The following is a 21,966-nucleotide window of genomic DNA, read 5'->3' as shown; positions in this document are numbered from 1 at the left end:
TGATCAGTTGACAGCCCTGCCCCCCTCTTGTAAGTGTCCAAAACATACGTACGTCAATGATCGACTTTGTGGTCTTATCCGCAGATCTGCAGCTTAGGGTGTTCTAATACCAGGTACGCTTATGAACCAGCCTATGTTTGAACATGGTGTTTGTTATGGCCAATCCATGACGAGCACCAAAGTCCAATTACAAGACGCCAGATCGGGCAGGCCATTCCTCCGAATCACCCCCCCTCCAGTTTTCTCCAGAATTGCCCACGTGAGTGTTAAAGTCCCCCAGTAGAACTATGGAGTCCCCAGACAGGGCCCCTTCCAGGACCCCGCCCAGTGACTCCAAGAAGGCAGCGTACTCCAAACTGCTGTTTGGTGCATGATCACAAACCACAGTGAGAGCCTTCCTCTTCGCAACTTGCTGTGACAGAGAGGCGACCTTCTCGTTCACCGGGGAAGACTCCAACTCAGTGGCGCTCAGCCGGGGGCTTGTGAGTATCCCTACACCCACCCGCCTCTCACCCTGGGCAACTCCAGAAAAAGAGAGTCCAGCCCCTCTCCAGGAGATTGGTTCCATACCGGGAGCTGTGCAAGGACATTAGTCCAACTGTATCTAGTTGGTAACGCTCCACCTCCCACACCAGCTCTGGTTCTTTACCCGCCAGAGAGGTGACGTTCCACGTACCCAAAAACCATTCTACACTACTGGGAATCATCACGCCAAGGCCCCCCTGTTTGCGTGAGGCCCGGTTTACAACGCCCCTGACCCCAGTAAAGCCAGCTGTCTGACAGGTTCTTCAACCACTTATTGAAAATGTCATATGATGTCAAGCTTTTATGTTGCCTTCAGGTTATTTCCAATGTTCTCACTGTGTACCTGGCCCTCGACACTAATGTTTAGGATTTCCACGGCTGTCCTTTCTGGTCGCTGCCATGTTGGCATCATTTTGGAAACATGTTTGCAGTTCATTTTCCCTTTTTGATCCTTATGTGTATGTATTATGTAATGTATTTTAGTTTAAACATTCTCATTCAAGCTTTTCAGTATTTTTAAGGGTATTTGTTTCCTCAAATTTGGCTTGAACCCTCCCTCCCAGGAAATCTTCCAACAGGGAAATGAGTGCTAAGTAACTTGAGGAAGCCTGGAGTGTGTTGCTGGAGACTGCGGGCCCTATTTAGATGGCGGAAGGCGCACAGACTAAAGCGCATGGCGCTAAGTGATTTAGGACGTGTCAGACGCACTTTTGCTAGTTACACGGCGCACGATCTGCGCAAACCGAGACACAAGGCCAAAAGAGGTTGGCTTAACTACCTGGATAATTCATAGGCATGTTTTCGGCATACCATGATTTAAACTAACCCCTGATTTCAGTCATTCGTCTTCTACAAACCGAACCCCGACCGGCATATTCAACTTTTTTCTTTCCACTATGTGCTTGAACATGCAGAAAAAACACAGGTTACTGTGCAATACATGTCGAATAAAGGATTTATGTTAAAGCGACTGCAATCCCACTGCCCAACAGAAACGAAAATGAAAAGAGGCACGCTGTGTACGTTTACACACGAGGCACAGCATTAATTATTTAAGTCTCCAGACGGATAGGATCTTTAGTTTATTAAAGTTCTGCATGCTGACCATCAAAGACAGGTAGGTTTTAAATGTTTATTTACTTATTGTTGCTGCTGAATCACATGGCTGTATTCTCATGCGTAATGGACACTCTGCGTAATGGGACTAACTGGACAGTGTTTTAATATCTTTGGGCACGATTGTCAGTACCACAGGTAGTTATGCTTGAGTATGGTAATTAATTTACCTCCTTGTTGCCTGTGTGTGAGTGTGTCTCGGTTTCTGCTGTTTTTTAGAGAGCGTGCGTCTGAATGAGCGCGCATTATGTAGAGCTTTGTGTCGGTCTCAGTAGTTTTTGGCCCGTGCACGGCTGAAGCAGGAATCTCCCTGAGGTGAAGCAGGTGTGTGTGGAGGCAGCGGTGAGCTTGTCCACGTCTTCCTGCACTTCTCAGCAGATTGGTGACAAACCGAAAGCACTATCATGATTTAATGAGACCATTGCAAAGCTATTCCTAATGCTTAGCTCTTGGCCTAAACATCAGTTTCAGCTTGGTTGTCTGACAGGTTCTTTAATGTCCTATGACGGTAAGTTTTATGCCTCCAGGTAATTTCCTCTGTTCTCAATGTGTCCTTGCCCATGACAGGAATGTTTCAGTATGAGTCAGGTATAATGGGGGAGACTTGTCCAATCACGGAGAGCCTGGGAACCTTTTAGCTGGGAGGTGACCGCGCTAACCACTGTACCGTGCAGCCCCCCGGTCTCCCATGTGGTATCTAAATTGGATAGTTAATTTTTCTTCTCGGGTTTTTCCATGATTTATGCCTGATGTGTTGATGAGGGGCCCTTGGTGGGCTCCTTACCTGTCCTATATTGGTAGAATATAGCCCACATTGGACCCATCCGGTACTCATGTTCACCGTCTAAGTAGTATGACAATTTCTCATAAATGTAATTTTTCTCAGTTGCCCCAAGGGCCCCATAACCAACCTACTTAAAAGCTCACTACGAGACTATGCCAACTTGTAGCCCACATAAAAACTTTAGGCCTGTGTAGTCCCACTTGTACATGTTGGCTTGGACATTGCCTTGTTACTTCATTGTCTGTGTGCATTGTCTTTGTGGGCACCTTGCCATCCACTCTTAGTTTACCTTCAGCTTCAAGGTTGAAGGCATGTGGTTTAGCTGTGGGACCCCTAGGTCAGTGGTGCCACGTAGCTTCTATTTGCCAAGTGCACAGTTGTTTCTGAGTAGCTATATGAAAGGATTTGGGCCCAGCTGGGAGTCCATCACATTCCTTGCTTCTGGTCTTAAAATTTTAATTGTTGTTGCTATGATGTAAGTCAGCTTCTTTGAGGACAGACATAGCCCTCATATGAAACTTATATTTTCATGCTAGGCTGGCCCATTGCTGAGCCCAAAAGGAAACCACCTAATGTGGTGCAAAGCTCTGTATCAGGGAGCCAAGTGTACATGCATACTTATGGAACTAGAGGTATATCAAGGTAACTTCCACTTATATAACACTAGTGATACTGAACAACATTCCATAGACGAATATTGAAACGCCTGTGCATAGTTTTATTTTCAATTAGTTACATAATAAGTTGAAATTTGATTCATTTTTTCAGAAAGCTTGATTAGTTGGAGATAAGCAATCACGTACACTTTTACCTTTAAACTTCAGCTCTGATGAAACCCGTAAGGGAGGGCAAAGAAAAAAAGATGTTGATTTCATATTTTGTAGTTCATTTTCACTGTTTTATTTATGTACATAGAAACTATGTTTAAATATTTAGCTAAATCAAGCACTCAGTAACATATTTTTGACTTTTTATTAATTAGTCTCACAGACAAAGCTGTGTGAATGTTTCACGACAGAAAAGGAACACGTCACCATCTTTATATACAACAGATAAGGAATTATTTAACAAGGATACTTATATTAAAAGGAACAAGATATGTGGTCTCCATTTTGTAGTATTAACAAAAGTTCAAAAACCAGACAGTCAGTTTGCAAATATTGGTAAAAGGAGAAAAAGCAACTTACAGGACATTATACAAAGTTAACCGGCCGTTAAAACTAGAACTGATTTGTAAATGGTTTGTTATAAATCAATGACCAATTGATTGTGTTATTGTTTAATCACAAATACACTGAGTGTTTTCTTTGAATTAATTATGTCTGGTAATAACTAATGAATCTCACACTAAGTTTTTGAACTATTTGAGCAGTTCTTTGGCAGATGGAAAGACGTGGAATGGGATTGAAGTCAGTTTCCATCATTCGAGAGGTATCATGCTGTAGTCAGAGGGGGCAATGGAGGTGTCCACGTCGTTTGCATTATTCTGTTCTGCAGCAGACAATATTGCCTGAAACAGGATCACTTTCTGCAGCAGATCGGACATGAAGGAGAAGTTGTAGAGTTGCTGCTCTCCTGCGGGGGTCTCTCTCCCATCCTGCTGTGATTCCTGCCGCAGGGTCTGCTCCGCCTCTCTGTACATTTCTTCACTGAAGTGCGTTCCCCCGTTTGCTGCCACCACCTTGTCAATCATTTTGACCAGCTCTGCCACTTGAGTCCTGTCCCACCTTTTCTTGTTGTTGAAGACATGGTATCTGTTCCCGCACCTATTTATCACCTCTCGTAGTTTAGGGTGGCCACCTTGCACGTACTCCAGAATGGTTTTGCCTCGCAACTCATCACCGCGCGTGAACAGAACAATCATGTATTTAGATGCCTCTGGTCCAAAGATTTTCTCCAAGGCTTCTACACAGTTTTCTTCTTCTTTGGTGAACCTGCCGATCTGGATGACCAACAGAAAGACGTGCGGACCGGGGGAGGACATCTGAATGCATTTTGCAATCTCATTCTTTATCCTCTCTGCACTTTTAGCTGTGTCCAGAATCCCAGGTGTATCGACCACATGGATCTTTCTGCGACTGCCGGCCCGTTCCTTCTCTCAGTTCTCTGTGACAGACTGTGCACCTGCTGAAGACCTGAACACCTTTTTGCCCACAATATTGTTGCCAACAGCGCTCTTCCCAACCCCAGTTTTCCCGATCATGACGATCCTCAATGGGGGACCTGAAAAAGGAATTCTGTTAATACTTAAAACATGAATAATAACACCTAAATTGTCCATGTGTTGTCCAAAATTAAATGAAAGAAGCTGAAGAAGATTAAAAAGGTTCAAATTTCACCTTTGGGGATTGAGGAGAAGATTCCCATCTCTCTCTCTCTTTCTCGACTTGTTGGTGAATGAACAAAACAGAGCTCACATTAGTTTTTGTTTTCTGAGCTCCTCCCACAGGGAGGATCTACCTAATTTATATCGGAGTGATTCAATGTGATTGTCTTCAAAGCTTATCCAGAGACTCCAGTGAAACCTACCTGCAGCCTGCTCTCTGCTTGCCACCTAAAATGAATTCTGGCAGATCTCCACCTCGTAAGTGGCATTTAATTCTTCTCTTTATAAAATAAAACTCTCAACATCAACAACAACATGATCATAAAGCTGAAATATCTTTGTCAATTTTGCAGTTAATCAACTTTTAAAAAAGCCTATATTTACGGTCATAAAAATATATTGTAAAATACACCACAATGATGTCCCAACATTTTGTACTTTATTTGGATTGCGGGACAATAGTAATGTGTTATCTGAGATGGTTGTTACTGAAATGTTGTGCTGAACACGTTAGTACGTTGTACAATATGTTCTTTACATATTCAATATTCTGTATTGTATGAGTCCAGCTAAAAATCTGAGAAAATATCCAGCTAAACCATATGAATTTAGGTTCTATATTTATTGGTTAAATTAAGGCTCCCCTTGTCTTCGCCTATGCTTGTTGGGTTTCATGTTTGTTCTTTGTCTATAAAGATGTTTTTTTTTGTTAAGAAATTGACGCACCCCTCGCGTGACCAATAATAACAAGAACAAAGCAGAGCATTATGTTTATGAAGATGTGTATGTGCAGATAATCTCAAATGGTTTTCTTGGCATATTATGTTGGTGCAGTGGATTTTTCAACAATCAACAATATATTCAATATAAATCTATTTTACCCGTTGTTACTTTAGACGGTATAGAAGGAGTGGGAAAGGTTTCAAAAGTGAAGCCAATGTGGAAGTGCCTTAAACCAGCATTCGTTCTACTAACCAGCAGGGGGCAAAAATACATCAAATTATATGAAAACAGAGAAGAAAACATAGAAAAATAAGCCTATTTCTGTCGTTTAATACGTCAGTAAATATTTTCCAGATGATTTTTATGGATTCAATTGCTAGTTTTAAGTCTTCTTCAATACAGCGTGATGTCAATTTTGGAAAATATGGTCCCATTTAATTTTAACAATCTACATTATAGCAGGGCGTGGATAAATGTGATTGACATCTCCCTACCACATGAATGAAATGTAGAAGTGCCAAACTCAAGGCTCTGTAAAGTCTGTGGTTTTGTTACGGAGGTGAGTCAGAAACATTTAGGGAGGGGCCGAAATGAGAAACAAAATGCTGCATCTGTTTTACACAGAAAGAACATGAGTGGCCTTAATATATTATTTTTCTCTCTAAGGCAACTCTGGGATTTCAGATAAATTAGCTGTTAGCTTTAATTAGCAATCAACTAGCTTGACACATCCACAGTTGGAATCTCAAGAATGCCTGAAGCATTTCAGCAGCAGGTTAACTTATCTGTAGATGGTCCACTCGAACCTCTTCCAAATTCTACAAAACTTAATCATTATGTAAAGATGTTGAACTAAAACATATTACTGTTTGTATGTTTTTACAGCATATGGGGGGAAGTTTACCATCGCTCTGTTTGGAAAGCAACAGCAGATCAAGAAAACCATTGAAGACCAGATTCTCTGTGGTGATAATCCTCATGTTATAATGTCAAACAATGTTGTCATGCAAGAGAACAACTCATTCAAAGTCATCAACAGCTATAGTTTCTTTGATGAAGAATATATGCACCCGGACCAGCATATTATTGACTTCATGGCATTGTCTCATCCTGGCCCCCATCTATTCATACTCGCAGTAGGCTCACAAGACATCCAAGAGGAAGAACTAATAGCTCAAATCAGGAAACTTCAGGATACCTTTGGAGAAGAAATCACATCAAACCTAGTCGTCATGTTACCAGACGGCAAAACCTTCAATTCACTCGGCCCTCTGAGAGAGCAGAACATCCAGTTGGTAATGCTCACTGAAAATGTGGCCAATGACTGTAAGACGTGGTGCACTGAGCGTCGCCCATTTCTTTTTGACCACAGAAACTACAGTCAAAATGTTGTGAAGAAAAGAATCACAGCCTTAGAGAAGAGAAGGTAAAAAATCCTCAACCTTTCTGACCATATACTGACAACAGAAGGCTGATCCTACTGTAGGGCTGGCTTGTGCTTTCTTAATGTTTGAATAATTATTTTTCCCATGACATTTGCTTGTATCTATCTGCCTGGATTTAAACGTTTTGCTATGCCAAATTCTTTCACCTTACCTGATCATGACAGAAAAGGCAGCTCTATAGGGTGTGTTTTGTGAATTGACCTTTGAAGTACTCATTCAGTTCTCTGTTCCACTTTCTATATATGCTAGGTTTAGTTGTCCTAAAGCATAAACCTGTTTACAAGAACATCCATTTTATAATATAAATATCAATCAAAAACTCGGTGTAAATACTGATTCAGTATAACATCTTTGACCACATGATGAGTCCCTCACAAGTTAAGGATTATTCCAGCATAAAAATAACTAAAGGCCAATTTCTGAAACCCACGTTGTAAAACATGGAGGAACATAAGCTAGCCCCAAAGCTAGGTAACGCTCATCTCTGTACCTATCATCTCATGATTAACACCAACTATAATATGATTACTCTTTCAGAAACGATGTACATCTGCACCATGGGACAGCAGGTAGGTTTGGTTTTAATTACTTAGAGTTGTATGTGGTTATCAGACTATCATGCTAAATTTGTCTGCAAATCATTTTAAAATGGTTCCAGCCAAGCAGGAGCTGTGTTTTTGGGAAAAACAGCCCCTGGTAGGGCTCCCAAGGCCAAGGTACCAGGGGAGAGACCAAACTAATACCCCTTTCCCACAAAATTAGTGCGTTGATGAGGGTTTTTCAGACCCGGGAATATATATTATTATAAATGTTGATTGTCTCTTTTCCTATTGCCAGTAGAGTATATTCCTTTCGGTCTCTTTTCTGCTGCGTCACCATCTGATGTCACAAACGCGCCGGAGATGGGGGTAGTAAACAGTGAAGATGTTACAGTGGTTAGATCTTTATTGTATCTATTACTCATTCAGTCTGTTTATCAAACTCGGCGGCAACAGATTTGGAATGATGTCGAAGCACTGCTTGGACGGAGACGGGCGGAATTTGTAGCTGAGATGACGAGGAGTCGCAGAACTTAATTAGCCGGGTATACTGCAGAGTCATTTGACCCGGGTCTGAATGCTGATTGTAACCTTTTCCACTAAACAAAACAGGCCGGTATTTGCGGGTGTTAGTGGATTTTTTGACCAGTGGGAAAAGGGCTTAAGAGGTATTCAAAGACCCTACAGGAATTGGTTGAGAAGGAGCTGCAGCACCTCACATGGAAAAGGGGGGCCTCTTCTGGAGCCAAACTTGGAAGTTTGGCTTGTTGGTGAGCGTCCATAAGGCATCCATATCCAGTGGGTTGCTATGTTAGATGCATGACTTGCTGCCCTGCTCGAATGAATAGGCTCATTCACCACCGCTGGCCTCTCAGTTACCAGAGCTGGCTAATCCTTGGCTGGATCAAGAACAATCTTAAAACCTGCGTATGGGCACCTTTGGTGAAGGAGGCCTTTCAGTTGAAAAAGGCCTTGTGGGCTTGGCTAGCTTCATTAAATGAAGCAAAAACCCAGATGTGGAAAGAATTCAGTGAGGCTACTGATTAGGATATTTGGGGAAAGTCCCAACCATATCCCTGACAAAGGTTTCTGAGATGAACAAGAAGCTCCTCAGTGACAACTTCCTGGGTATGGATATGATTTGCTCTTAGATGTAGAAAATAGCTGGGTTGTCTTGGCTGACATACTTCATTGTCGCTCGGAGGTCAGGGCTAGTACTTGATTCCCATTTCAAAAAGGGGGACCTAAGGGTGTGCTTTAATTTTCAGGATGTCACACTCCTTAGCCTCGCTGGGAAAATACAGATTCCATCCAACTGTTGAATCTCAGATTCAGGAGGATCAATAGCGATCCCTTCCTTGCCTTGGAACGGTGGACAAACTCTTGACCCTTCCAATGTTGTTGAAGGGTTCATGGTAGTTTGCCCATCCAGTCTTGAGGTGTTTAGTGGTCTTACAGAAGGCTTTTGACCAATTCAACACAGCAAACTGTTATCAAAGTGCAAGATACTTTTTTTTTAAGGGATTGATGAGTGTGTCTTAATAAATGGCAGTTTGTATGTTATCTTCACAGGAGAACACTCCATGAGTTTGTCAGAACAGGCCTTTTCTGCCCCTGAAAGAGCATCACTTCGGCATCACACTGGTATGCTGACAGAGATGTGACACAACACACCTTTATTATTTAAGCTGTGACAAATTCAATACCGATATCTGTGTTTAACAGTACTCCTTTGCCAATAAACCTTTAAAGTTTGTTTTAATTATCTAGTCAAAAACATCTACATTTTGAAAACTGTATCCTCCAGGGAACGGCGCCCATGAAGTGTCACACAACATATTCAGCATCGTTCTGCTGGGACTAACTGGGACTGGAAAGAGTGCATCTGCAAACACCATCCTGGCTGCAGGGAACTCGCAGCAGGATCCGAGTCAACGTTTTAAATCTGAGTCCAGCTCCGTGCCGGTCACCACCCGATGTGAGGTCAAAATAATGGGGAGGCTATATGGGACACCAGTGAGAGTGGTCGACACTCCGGACTTCCTCCATGACGGACTCCCAAACTGCAAGGCCCAAGTAGAGGAGTGTAAGAGGTACTTACAGCCAGGGCGCTGTGTGGTGTTACTTGTGCTACAGCTCGGCAGGTTCACTGATGATGAGGTAGGAATATTAGAGAAGCTGGAGAACAAGCTTGGCTGTAGGTTCAGGGACTGCACAATCGTTCTTCTGACCCACGGAGAGGACCTGAAAGGAAATCTGGATCAGTTTGTTAAATCACGTGGTCCTCTCTTGGAAATTGTTGAATTGTGCAGCTATCGTTACCATCAATTTAACAACCTCTCCAAAGACACTAAACAAGTCAAACGGCTTGTTAAGAAAATTCCAAATTGGCAAACAATTTTTTCGCAGGTGAAATCCACCCCACCAGAGGATATTTGCAAGATAAATTAGTTACATGTGCTTCTGAGAGAACTGCAAATGTGCTAATGACAAAGTGCTTTAAGGGAGAAAGCATTCCACTGAGTCACACCGACAATGGACACTTTAAAAAGTTTGAAACCTTATAAAGGTTCAGGTACTCTTTAATGTGTAGAATTATTTTTTCTTAAGTTGTTGAAAAGTATATGTTTAAACCTTTTAAAGTTTAGTTCAACTCTGTTTAACTATATTAAAGCCATACAATGTATGTCTCCTTTTCCCATAAAAGTGCTTATAACAATCTTGATATTCATTCTTTAGTCTTTTTTAAAAGCCTTTTTGGACTGTTTAATTATAAAGTCAAAGTACATCATGGTTAGTTAATGATTAATTGATATAGTAATAATGAATTGAATTGTGATAAAGATTCAATATTCAAGTCTTTATTGTCATTGTGCAAAACAACGAAACAGCGAAGCATCTCCCTGAGCTGCTTAGTGCAGAATAAGGTTAAATATGTACTGTGCACTGAACGATCACTGAGTGACAGATTTGATAAAAACGTTTTTTTTTAATTATTTGAACTGTTTGTATTAATGCTCTAATTACATTGCTACTTATTATAAACTGTATAAAAAGATGGACGACATGACAGCTTCCTAAAAGTGAAGCCAAATCATCTCTATCGCCCCCTGCTGACTGGCTACAGTATAGGTCATAAAGCCCGCCTCCTCTATGTTAACAGATGGCCGTGTATATGATAAAGTTTAACATGGTATATAAAATAACAGGAGGAATATTTACACAGTTGTGAAATTGTATTGCGCTCAGTTCTTGAGCAAGTTGATTTCAGTCATAGAAATGCATGAATCTAGAAAAACATAAAATTTAATAACGTGGATAATTACATGTTTATGTAATAAATAACACCACCTATACTTAAAGCGGTTGGTTACAAATATGAAACAGTATTTAAAGAAATTGAGAAAGAAATGCTCCATAACAAGAATGAGCCATCCTGACCAGTTTTATCTGGTAGCTGCCTCTAAAATGTGATTTACAATCAGGAGAGCACAAGCTGCTCAGCAACATATTCTGCATTGTTTAGCTGTCAGATTTGGCATGGTCGAGCTTTATGTCGTCCATCTTTAAATTAATAGTATCCTGTAGCTGCAGTTTTTCAACATAATTAAGATTTGATTAATTTAGATGTCTTTCTTCTTCTTTTTTTTACTGTTATGTCTCATATCGAGTGTTTTGACCCAAATGTAATGTCTCTTAAGCTCCACCAGATGTCACCTTTGTCTCAGTGTTCACTCTGTAAGTTACTGGCTGCAGTTCTCCTTCAGGTGATAATAGTTTGCAGGATGTAAAATCCAGTATTTAGCGGTCCATTTGCTCTGCGTTTGCCCTTCAGTCTAGTTAAGAGGCTCTGCTACATTATTTGATTATTTGCATTTTTGAACATTCTTGACTTCCTTTGTTATTTTTTGTTCACTGGATTGTGTTTCAATTATTATCAGCTGCACACCTCTAAAGGGATCAAGACAGTCTCCTGCTAATGGAGATGATATCTTTTTCAAGTCCTGTCATTTATGAGTGAAGCACATGTAGAAGATGAAGTAAAATTCTGGATTTTGGCCTAAAACTATGAAAAGAGAAAGTTTTGTAAGATGGACTTCCTCTGGAGTCAGTGAAAATAAACTGCACCATTTTGTTCTGTTATTTTGTTTTTGTTTTGTTTTAAAGGGTTTTTTTCACGGTTAAAGTGGTTCTAGCAGCTAGTCACTCTCCACATCCTGCTTCTATATAATTAGGAGACCTAGAATATAAAATAATTCATTAGAATAAGCTGTGAAACAAAGTAAACTTTCATCTATTCTACACTTGTATTAGTAGAGCTGTGAAGATCATGTTATCAAATACAGTTATACCTGTACACTTGAAGTAATTTTAATATGAAGGTATGTGTGGTAAGGTAATGGATCGGTTATATAGTTTACCTGACCCCTAGTGGCCATTTAAGAGAATTGCACTTACTGTGTTGGTATGGGTATTTAACAATGGTTGATTGAAACAGCTTTATAAAGTTAATTTTTGATTGTTTACTGAGATATGTATATCATTTCAGTAAATTTGAATAGTAATTATTGTGAATTTTAGTTTCTGTTCCAGTTAAATTGTATTTATTTTAGAAGTAATTATGATGAATTTCTGGCAAAAGTCAATTAAGGTTACTTTTATTTCTAAATATATATATATATCCTCACAGTTGATAAATGTTTTGTTTAGTCTCTTGGATATTTATGAATAGAAAACATTTATGCTTGATTAATCGTATCATTAATAGTAGGCTATATGGAAGTTATTTTTATACAGAACATTATATCGATAGTTAACCTTGATAAAAATATAAATATTTTTTTCTCTGTTGTAAATCAAAGGTATTTATTAAATGTTGTTAGTAAAAGAAATGTGTGGGGGGAAAAATGTAAACAAACGATCTTTGATGCTTCGTCAGCATTTGGTCTCGACGTCTCTTGATGACGTCAGCAGTGTGCGACCAAACAGCCTGGGCTCTAGAGTTGGCAGTAGTAGCAGCGGCAAGCGGACAGAGATGGCTGCGCCCACGGAGCGGTGCCGCGGCGGTGGCGGAGGGTCTGCTCGGTGTCCGCGGACGGTAAAGCCCTGGTTGCCGCTTGTGGTGCTCCTGTTCTCCGTGTGCTCCCTTCCGACGGTCTCCGCGCTGGTAGAGGGCCTGTACTGCGGCACAGAGGTCTGCTATGATGTGCTCGGCGTCGACCGGGAGGCCGCCAAGGCGGAGATCGCCCGGGCTTACCGGCAGCTGGCCCGTCGGTACCACCCGGACCGGTTCAGGCTGGGAGAGCCTGGCATGGAGGGAGAGACTCAGGAGTCCGCCCACAAGAAGTTTCTGCTCATAGTGACCGCGTACGAGACGTTAAAGGTCGGTCCAAGTGTCTGTCAGAGAGTCTTTGAAGTTTTCACTAAGATAATTGTTTCAGCAGCAACTTTTTTAGTTTTATAAGATGTTTATGTTCCAAATGCACTGCGTCCAATAATAACTCAGAACTCCAATGATATTCTTATAATACTCGTGAAAGGTAACCTTATAAGACCAGTGTAAAAGTGTTAACAACTTTTTCCCTACTTAATACTCTCATATTACTGCTAAAGGTATTTATAGTGGGTCCAAATCCTGTAATACAATATCCATAGAGGGACTGATGTTGCCTTTATGGTGTTATTTATCCATATAAGCTTTGGTGTCCTTATAATAGGGCTGTACACTGGCAGGAATCTGAAGATATGTTACGATACGATGAATTAAATAAAGGGATACATACACTACAAGGATTACAAAGCAATATATTAATATATTGTAAGCAAATAATCTGTATGTCCTAATATTTTATCCTTTCAGTCATGTGACCAGTGAAGCATACACTCATCCCTATCCCCAAGCTGTTTTTTTATGGCACTGCTTTGAGGTCTATCATAGTGTCATCTTGGGTCTATTATATTCTTAATATTTTAAAAATAATGTAAAATTGATTCACGATTTGTCACTTATGAAATAAGAAATTAAATTAAATACGCCTTTAAAGATTCATAGTCTGTGCTTACATCCAAAATATTCTTACACTACATGTTATCTGTGGTGCCTTATAATACCAGTGTATTGATCAGAATTTTGTGTACTGAAATTTGATCTTTGTGCACAAACGTCCTGTGAGATGAGATCAGGAAGTGCACAGGACTTGTGGTTAGCCTGAAGTGGAAGTTCAGTATTAGTCAGCATAATCGTGGGACTGATGTACTGGCAGATGCTCAAATGACTGTTTGGATAAGTTTCTGTATCCAATGAGAAAGTGCCACATAGACAGAATGTCTTTAATTTCACAGTACAAGAATTTCTTTCTCAATAATTTTTGCTCCTGGAAACTGAAGCCCCTTATACACTGGCTGTTCCAGGTGGAATTATTACGCCTCTGTTACGTCCACCTTCTATGTAAGACGCACAAAGGCGTAACGGTGGGGCGAAGTCGTGCCGCATCTGAGCCGGCTTCTGAGGTAGTAACAGAGGCGTAACAGAGGCGTAACAGAGGCGTAACAGAGGCGTAACAGAGGCATCTGTGTAAACTGTGTCTCTGTAAACTGCAGAGCCGGCAGGGGGAAACAGCACCGTGTGTGTTTGAAGCACACGCTGTTTGTTCACACCTCATGCACGTTTTGCTTCCACAACGCCATAAAAAGACGTGTAAAAAGATCCACTGGGGCGGCTTCACGCCAGCGTTTCTTGATTCAATGGAAAATGGAAAAGGCTGCATGATGGCGGAGCTTCGTTATGGCGCTGAGGCAGAACTGCAGTGTACAAACGGCTTGAGACAAGAGCAAATAGTGTAATTGAGGGATTAAAAAAACCTGCAGGTGTGACAAATATTCCAACTTTAAAGAGATGAAGCAGAAAGAAACAAAAAAAGCTTAGAACATAGATTATACATGTTGAAAGCAACATTTACAACAGAATGCTTGTCTGATGATGCCTTGTTGTCTGTGTGCAGGATGAGGACACTCGGCGGGACTACGACTACATGCTGGACCATCCTGAGGAGTACTACCAGCACTACTACGCCTACTACCGCCGACAGCTCACCCCCAAAGTGGACGTCAGGGTGGTCATCCTCGTCACCATCTGTGCCATCTCCATCTTTCAGGTACGACTGCGGCCTCCAGCACGATTAAAAACTAATTACAGGTTCAGAAAACATCGCTCTCTATTTGCACAATGGTCTGCAGATTCACTGTGTTGGAGCACAGTCCATCTGTTTTTACAGAAACAGAGACCTCTGACCCCTGATTCCTGGTCCATGCATGTTCCATCTTTTTGGCTGTCAAGTATGTAAATAAATAAATAAGTTATGTTATATTCTATATTTTTGATGGCAATAAACCCCCTAACCATAAGACCAAAAGCAACAATAAATGGTGCCTTCTTCTGTGCCACTGAGCCCACTTGACAATAGAATCAATGAATTAGGACTGAGTGATATTGTTGAAAATATTAAGAATAATTTTAGCAATGTGAACGACATGGTTATTTGTCCCACGACTTTATCATCATGCAAAAGCATGATGGTGGTAATGGTAAACCAACCAATCAAGACGATGCAGCAACAAATCAATGCATTAAAGGGTTAATAAGATGCCCACACTTTACAAAGTGTTTGTAAAGCTCTGAGTCATGCTTTTACAACTTTAGAAATGTATATGGCTGCCAAAATGTTATCCTTTGTCACCATGAATATGAGTTAAAAAATAAAATATGTCATCACAGAGTAATTGTCCAGGAATAGGTGCCTGCATTTACCTGATTAACCAACTCAGTGACCTGTCTTGTGGCACGAGTTGCACCGTGACAAAGGATGATCTTTTTTGTTGGGCAGCTGCAGACCTCTTTATTGGCACCCTCAATGCATTAATGATCTAAATCAATTCATATGAATCAGTGGGCTGTGTGTTTTCACTGAGGGCTCAGGTCGACAAATCCTGATCCCATGTGATCATCAGTAGGGATGCAGCGATTAACCGGTTTCACTACTAACAGCACTTCAAAAAGGTCACGTTTATTTAATCGTAAAGGCTCCGCCACACCGGTTATTTCTGCTCTCACTCTCAAAAAACAGGCCGGTATGTTTTTTTATGGTGCAAACTGCACAGAACAAAAACAAAACTACACCTGTTGTGCACCTGCCTAATGTGACATACTTATGAAGAGACGTGGAGGGTCCGCTACACTAGCTTTACTATGGCAGAGGGACCACGCAGAGAAGCTTTGTTTGCATGCAAGTAACGAGTGAAGTCGGCAGTGTGGAGGTATGTCAGGTACACCAAGAATGACCTGGGACTTATTCAAGATGATGGCTCCCCCGTCTGCAAAACCTGCCGGAAAGCAGTTGCAGCTAACGTGTCAAACACATCAAACTTGATGCAGCATCTGCGGGAATACCACGAGGGAATACCACGCAGCACTACACGCCGAACACAATAATTGTGAGTTGGTAGGGAATTAAATATAAACGTCACTTACAATCAGTGGCGCAGCGATGAAAGTGAGGCTTTCAGTGCAGTGTAACAGCAGGAAGCAGCTCGTACCATATGGAGAACAAAACGATCTCCTCAAAGGCTTCAGTCAGTGGCTGTTTAACCTTTCCTCCTCCCGTCCGTGTGGAGTAAACGCTCAGCATTGTAGGTGAATATACCAGGTGTAAAACACTAACATGACATCAGGAGCTTGTAGACTTTCAGTGCTATACCATGGGATTTAAAACATTGCAATTCATTTATAAATAATAACACGGTGAGAGATGTTCTCAATCATTTTGACTTAAACTTCAAACAAACATTATAGTCGGGGTTTTCTCCGGCCACATGTAAGATTAGATCAATTATTTGAAATAGATTACTAAAGGATGAGCACGGATGACAGTTGATGACAATAACACTTTACTTCTCTTTTTTATTATCATGCTAAAGTATTATTTATTCTTCAAAGGGCGTCAACAGTTCAAGTCAAAAAGGTTTCCCGTTTAAAACGAGACTGTTTGTTCATCTTTATGATTTTTGGACTGTATTATTGGATTACTGTTTTATTTCTGTTTCAAAAGGCAGAAATAATGTTGTGATTAATGTTCATGTGATTTTATACGTTGGTAATGTTGTGAAGTTAAAGTCGAGGTGAGATGAAAAATGTCATTTTAATCCTTTTAGATCACATCCCCGGTAACATTGTGCATCTGTTTGACAATACAGGCCAAAACAAATACAGAAAATCCATTTCTTCGTATTCTGATATCAAAATTTGATAATTTTTTCTTCCTGTAAAAAAGAAATATCCCGTGTGCTTACGTAGGCTAGAACCAACCAATTTCAACCAATCAATCTGCAACATTTAGCTGCAGAGCACCAAGAACGCTCGGTCAGTTAGCTAGCTACTGCGCTGTGGAGAACGTCTGTCTCCGCCCACTTCTCAACGATCAAATCAAATCCCTCTCATGATATGTCCCGCCTGCACGTCCTGTTTCACTCGGAAATACGTCACGATGCGGAAGCTAGATACTCTCGAAATGCTGTTTCAGCTCGACTTTAATTCATACACAATAATCGTGAAACCGTGAGTTTTCCTCTGACTATAATTGTACCACCAAAGTCTCTAATCGTCGCATCCCTAATCATCAGTTAGGGACGACTCGATTAAAGTTTGTTGTAAGTGGCACTAAAGTTAATCCAGACGGGAAAAAGCGCTGAAACTCACCGGATTCATGAACCTGGCTGTGGTGGAGATCGGATTTCCAGCATATCTTAAAAGGCAGTTATTGGCAAGTTATGTTCTAACCAACTCAAAAAATAAACGGATCCTGCTGTCACAGTCTCGGGGGGTAATGTTAGCTAAAAAAATGCTGTTTACACAGACGCAGACAGGCAGGTATACATACCACCTACTTTACTCTCTCCTGCAGTACTACAGCTGGCACAGCAGCTACAACGAAGCCATCAACTACCTGGTGACCGTCCCCAAGTACCGCATACAGGCCACGGAGATCGCCAAGCAGCAGGGCCTCCTCAACCGCACCAAGGAGAAGGGCAAGAACCGGCGCTCCAAAGAGGAGATCCGGGAGCAGGAGGAGGAGGTGATCCGGGAAATCATCAAAACAAAGATCGACATCAAAGGAGGCTACCAGAAGCCCAACCTGTCGGACATCCTGCTGTGTCAGATCGTCCTCTTCCCTTACTACATGACAAACTACGTGGCCTGGTACGTGTCCTGGATTTACCGCTTCACCATCTGCAGGGAGGAGTACGGAGACGAGGAGAAGCTCTACATCATCAGGTCAGTTCTCACAGGAAGTCTTGGATACAGAGTTGTAGGATCTCTCTGAGCTCACAGCAGCCTCTGTTTGCACCCTCAGGAGGTACATGAAGATGTCTCAGTCTCAGTTTGACAGTCTGGATGAAATCAACAGACAAACCTTCCTGGAGAAAAAACTCTGGATCAAAGAAAACTACGAGGTTTGTAACTTAAATTCTCTCCCTGTAGATTCCTTTTCCTCTTTTCTTCTTCTTTCTCTCTCTCTTTATCTTCCCCACCTTTGTTTTTTTATTTGCATTTCTCCTCTCTACAGTCCCTCCGTCTTCCTCCTGATTGGCTCTACCAGTCTTCCCTCTTTGCTTTCCTCATCTGTCTGTTATCTTCCTTTTAGTTGCATTCACTCGTTTCCTCCATCCATACACTCATTCTTTAATCAAATGTTTGCAAACTGTTGGAGCCCTCAGGTGGGCTCAGTCTGCAGCAGAACAGCTTCTTGTGTCGGTCTGAAGCAGATATTCAGGCTTATGGAAAGTTCAATGACTGTAGTGTTAGTGTTAGTTACGTCTCCTCTCGCCGTTCCTCCTCTACTCTGCTACTCGGGAACAGAACGCTGCAGGAGCCCCATTTGTCAACAGAGCTGTCAATCATGAGGCCACACCCCCTTTGTATAGCATCAAATAACTAATTAAAAGTAAACTTGTCAGAAAAATGAACACTTGGACATAAATCAGCATGATAAGAACTAACTATAATGACAGAAACCATGTTTGAGAAAAATGTATTTGACGTGTATTTTGATTTTATAGTTTGACGCATGTCCCATCTGTTAACATGGAGGAGGCGGGCTTTATGAGCTATACTGCAGCCAGTCAGCAGGGGGCGGTAGAGAGGGTTTGTCTTCACTTTAGGGAGCTGTCGCGTCTTCCATCTTTTTCTTCAGATATTTCACCAAAAACAGGAAATGCCAGCCTCAGTATAACTGACTAAAAGTGTTCAGCTCCAGCTTTCTTTGTAGGCTTTTATTCTGAAACTCTTCAGGAAGTTTTATTGATTGCAGCTTGAAAGTAAAAGACTTTTATAAGTGGAGTTTAGTGAAGAGAAACAGCATGAGGTTAACAAGAGCAGCTAAAAACATGAAGCCACGACACGGTTGTTGGTACTTTGGAAATAAACATAAAGGATAAAATGTACATTAAACTAAATGTATAATATGCTCTGTGGAACCTTAGACCAGCTGTCTGCAGCTGCTCTGTTCTCTGTAGACTTTGCGAGTGTAAACGAGGTCGTGTTTGTCTTTCAGGTGTACAGAAAGGAGCAGGAGGAGGAGATGAAGGTTAAGATGGCGACCGACCCGAGGATGAAGAGGTACCGCCGCTGGATGAGGAACGAGGGCCCGGGCCGGCTGACGTTCATCGACGACTGACGGCCACGAGCTCCGTCTGCGACAAACACACCTGCCTCAGTGCCGACACACGCACACACACACGCCGTGCTGCGTGGAGAAACGCCTGTACAGAAAGATTAACTATGCCTGTTTATACAGTGAGAGATATTTTCATAGCAATCAGGCCTCAGAAAGGAGACGGTGGAATAAGCTGTGAGCTGGAGCTGCAGATTTTTGACTAATTTTTTACATTATGCTTTTTTTTTTTCAAACAAAAAGTCCTTTTTATTTTAAATGAAGTTTAACGATTAGTATTTTCCTTTTTTTTTTTGTTCCCTCCTGCTGGAAAAATCAAGTGAATGTTTTTTGCAAGACATCCAGCATCCAGAAGGCAACCAGGCAACAGTACTGTCAAAGTGTCCTTGGGCGAAGCATCAGACCGCCACCTGCTCCATCTGTATGCTGCTTCAGAGAGTCAGCTAAAGGCTTTCAGCATTTGCTGCTTTTATGATGAATAAACCAGGGCCTGTGTATTATTCTGTTTTTTCAAGAAAAGTTACATTTGTTAAAAGGCTAATGTTTAAACCTGGGCCCTATTTTCCATGTTTTGGGGTCTAAATGACCAAGAGGTACACGGCCTGATCAAAGTACGTCCTCTAAAAGTCACTGACAGGCTCAGATTGGCTCAGAAGTGTCTGACAACATTACAGAAAGGATCCCTACAGAGACAGACCTTTTTGAAACCAGGAACAGCTGTTACGTCGCTCTCTTTAAAGCCACCAGACTCCATTGACAAAAATACAAATTTAACCTGAAGCAGCAGAAAATGACTGTTTTTGTCATTGGAGTCCAGTGGCTTTTAAGAGACACATGTAACGGCTGTTTCTGGTTAAAGGGCCAGTTCGCCGATTTTCCTCCTCAGTCCTATCAGTCCTATGCTATTATGTGGAGCTGATGGCATTACGGTAGGAAAAAAATGCAATTTGGCTCTGGGCCTTTGGAGGGCGCTATCAGCTTCTCCAACGGGCCCTGGAAAACCTCCACCAGACTACGTAAAATGCAGGGCAGAGTCGCTCCTTTAACTTCACAGAACACAGGAGTTGTTACTGACTCAATAAGTTCATTTTTTGGGGTTATTGAGTGTTGCACTTTTATTGTGTTGGATCTGAACTTAACATTTCTCAAACTCACACAGTAACACAACCAAACTAACCAGTCAAGCAAACGTAGATCAGCAACTCCTGCATTCTGTGAGGTAAAATTACTGTTCTTCTCAATGGAGTCTGGTGGCTTTGCAGAGCGCGATCTCACAGCTGTTTCTGGTTAAAAAGGTAATCTGACCAACAAAACAAGTTTAGCTCTGTAGGGATGCTTTCTTTAATTGTTAAATACTTGAATAACAATCAGAGCCTGTCAGTATAAAAAAATGGACGTACTGTGATTGGCTGCACTTGCCACGAAGGATTACCTTGCAGCCTTCACAGCTGGCTGAAAAAATCTGTTGAAGAAACTCCAAAACGTTTGTACCTTTTAGTCATGTAGACTCTTAACTATGTAAACAAAAATAGGGCCCAGGTTTAGAAATGTTTCCCAGAGTCGGACAAGAAGAGGGATGTTAGCATCCAGGATGTGTTTAGCTTAGCTTAGCACAAAAAACGGGAAGCTGTTGACTTTAATCTTTATCGTGGGTAAGAAAGGTAGTCATAGAAAGTGTCATATTAATATCCATCTCATCCAGCTCTGGGTAAGAGGACACAGTGGGTTTCTTTGTTGAAGAACACGTCAGTTGTTCAAACATGTAAGAAAGCAAACTGATGACCTGGTTGGTCCATAATGAGATGGTTTAAACAGATCGTTTCCTCCGGGGATTACCGGTCTCTTCTGATCCTTGTTGTTGAAGCTTTTCTATCAGAAAGAAGCAAAAAGAGACGAGCGCGTTCAGACGTTTGTGTAAATCAAACAGTCTTGTGTAAATTGAAGCCAAAGTGGCAGCTGAGCCGCAGATGTTTCTCACACAGGGAGGTCATCGTCGTGGTTTCAACTCCGTCTCTTCAGAACTTCAGATGGCTGCTTTCTGTTTACAGCAATTATTTATTGTTTCACACGTGACTGGTCTTTTTGTTGTAATTTTAGTGTCGGGGCGGCATTAAAGTCATGCTGTAACTACACAGGAATTTTCTTTAATAAAGACATTTTAAAATATATTTTCTAGTCATTATTCTTGAATGGGCCAACTGACCGTTAGATAAACCCGTCCTCCCAAAAGACGTCGAACAATAGAAGCCGCAAGCATAACGAGACAGTACAGGTCATTCTAGCTTTGAATCTGGACATGCAGCTTGCAGCCTTTAGGTGCATATTTAAGAACAATATAAAAGATTCTTGTTTCAATATTAATTGGACAGTTGCTCAGTGTAAAAGTTGTCTGCACGGTGCTGCAGTGGTTTGCGCTGTTGCCTCACAGCTAGAAGGTTCCCTCCGGGTACTCCGGCTTCCTCCCACAGTCCAAAGACTCGTTAGCGCGTTAGGTTCATTAGTGACTCTAAATTGCCCATAGGTGTGAATGTGAGCGTGTAAGGTGTCTGCCTCTGTGTGTCGGCCCTGGTGACCAGTCCAGGTGTAACCACACCTCTCGCCCAACACCAGCTGGGATAGGCTCCAGCCCCCCGTGACCCTGAACAAGCGGTGAAGATAATGGATAGATGGAGTTTCTAAACATGACCAATTACTTTATAGAATGGGCGTGTTTGTAGGGGGATCAAATTTAATTAGCTGTGTCTCTGAATGTCTTACTGAGTTAGGTTACAATAATGATGTT

The 21,966-nt window shown here is 41.5% G+C and overlaps 2 protein-coding genes across 2 annotated transcripts; one reads left to right on the top strand and one right to left on the bottom strand.

Annotated features, from left to right (window-relative positions):
- Positions 1-3,829: 3,829 nt before the first annotated feature.
- On the bottom strand, positions 3,830-4,796 carry LOC138605205 (GTPase IMAP family member 7-like). Its single transcript, XM_069677323.1, is given in 2 exon segments — positions 3,830-4,648; positions 4,765-4,796. Coding segments are annotated over 2 exon segments (831 nt in total). The 5' UTR covers positions 4,793-4,796; the 3' UTR covers positions 3,830-3,845.
- A 7,677-nt stretch (positions 4,797-12,473) lies between these two features.
- dnajc25 (DnaJ (Hsp40) homolog, subfamily C, member 25) lies at positions 12,474-21,315 on the top strand. Its single transcript, XM_069677214.1, has 5 exons — positions 12,474-12,841; positions 14,460-14,612; positions 17,415-17,785; positions 17,865-17,964; positions 19,065-21,315. Exons 1-5 carry the CDS (start codon positions 12,494-12,496, stop codon positions 19,185-19,187), a joined length of 1,095 nt encoding a protein of 364 aa, XP_069533315.1. The 5' UTR covers positions 12,474-12,493; the 3' UTR covers positions 19,188-21,315.
- The last annotated feature ends 651 nt before the right edge of the window (positions 21,316-21,966 follow it).

This window comes from Semicossyphus pulcher, unplaced genomic scaffold (genome assembly GCF_022749685.1).
Source record: "Semicossyphus pulcher isolate SPU_LCO1_2020_fin unplaced genomic scaffold, fSemPul1.0.p SCAF_28, whole genome shotgun sequence".
Lineage (NCBI taxonomy): Eukaryota > Metazoa > Chordata > Actinopteri > Labriformes > Labridae > Semicossyphus > Semicossyphus pulcher.
This window is presented reverse-complemented; position numbering and strand designations above follow the sequence as displayed.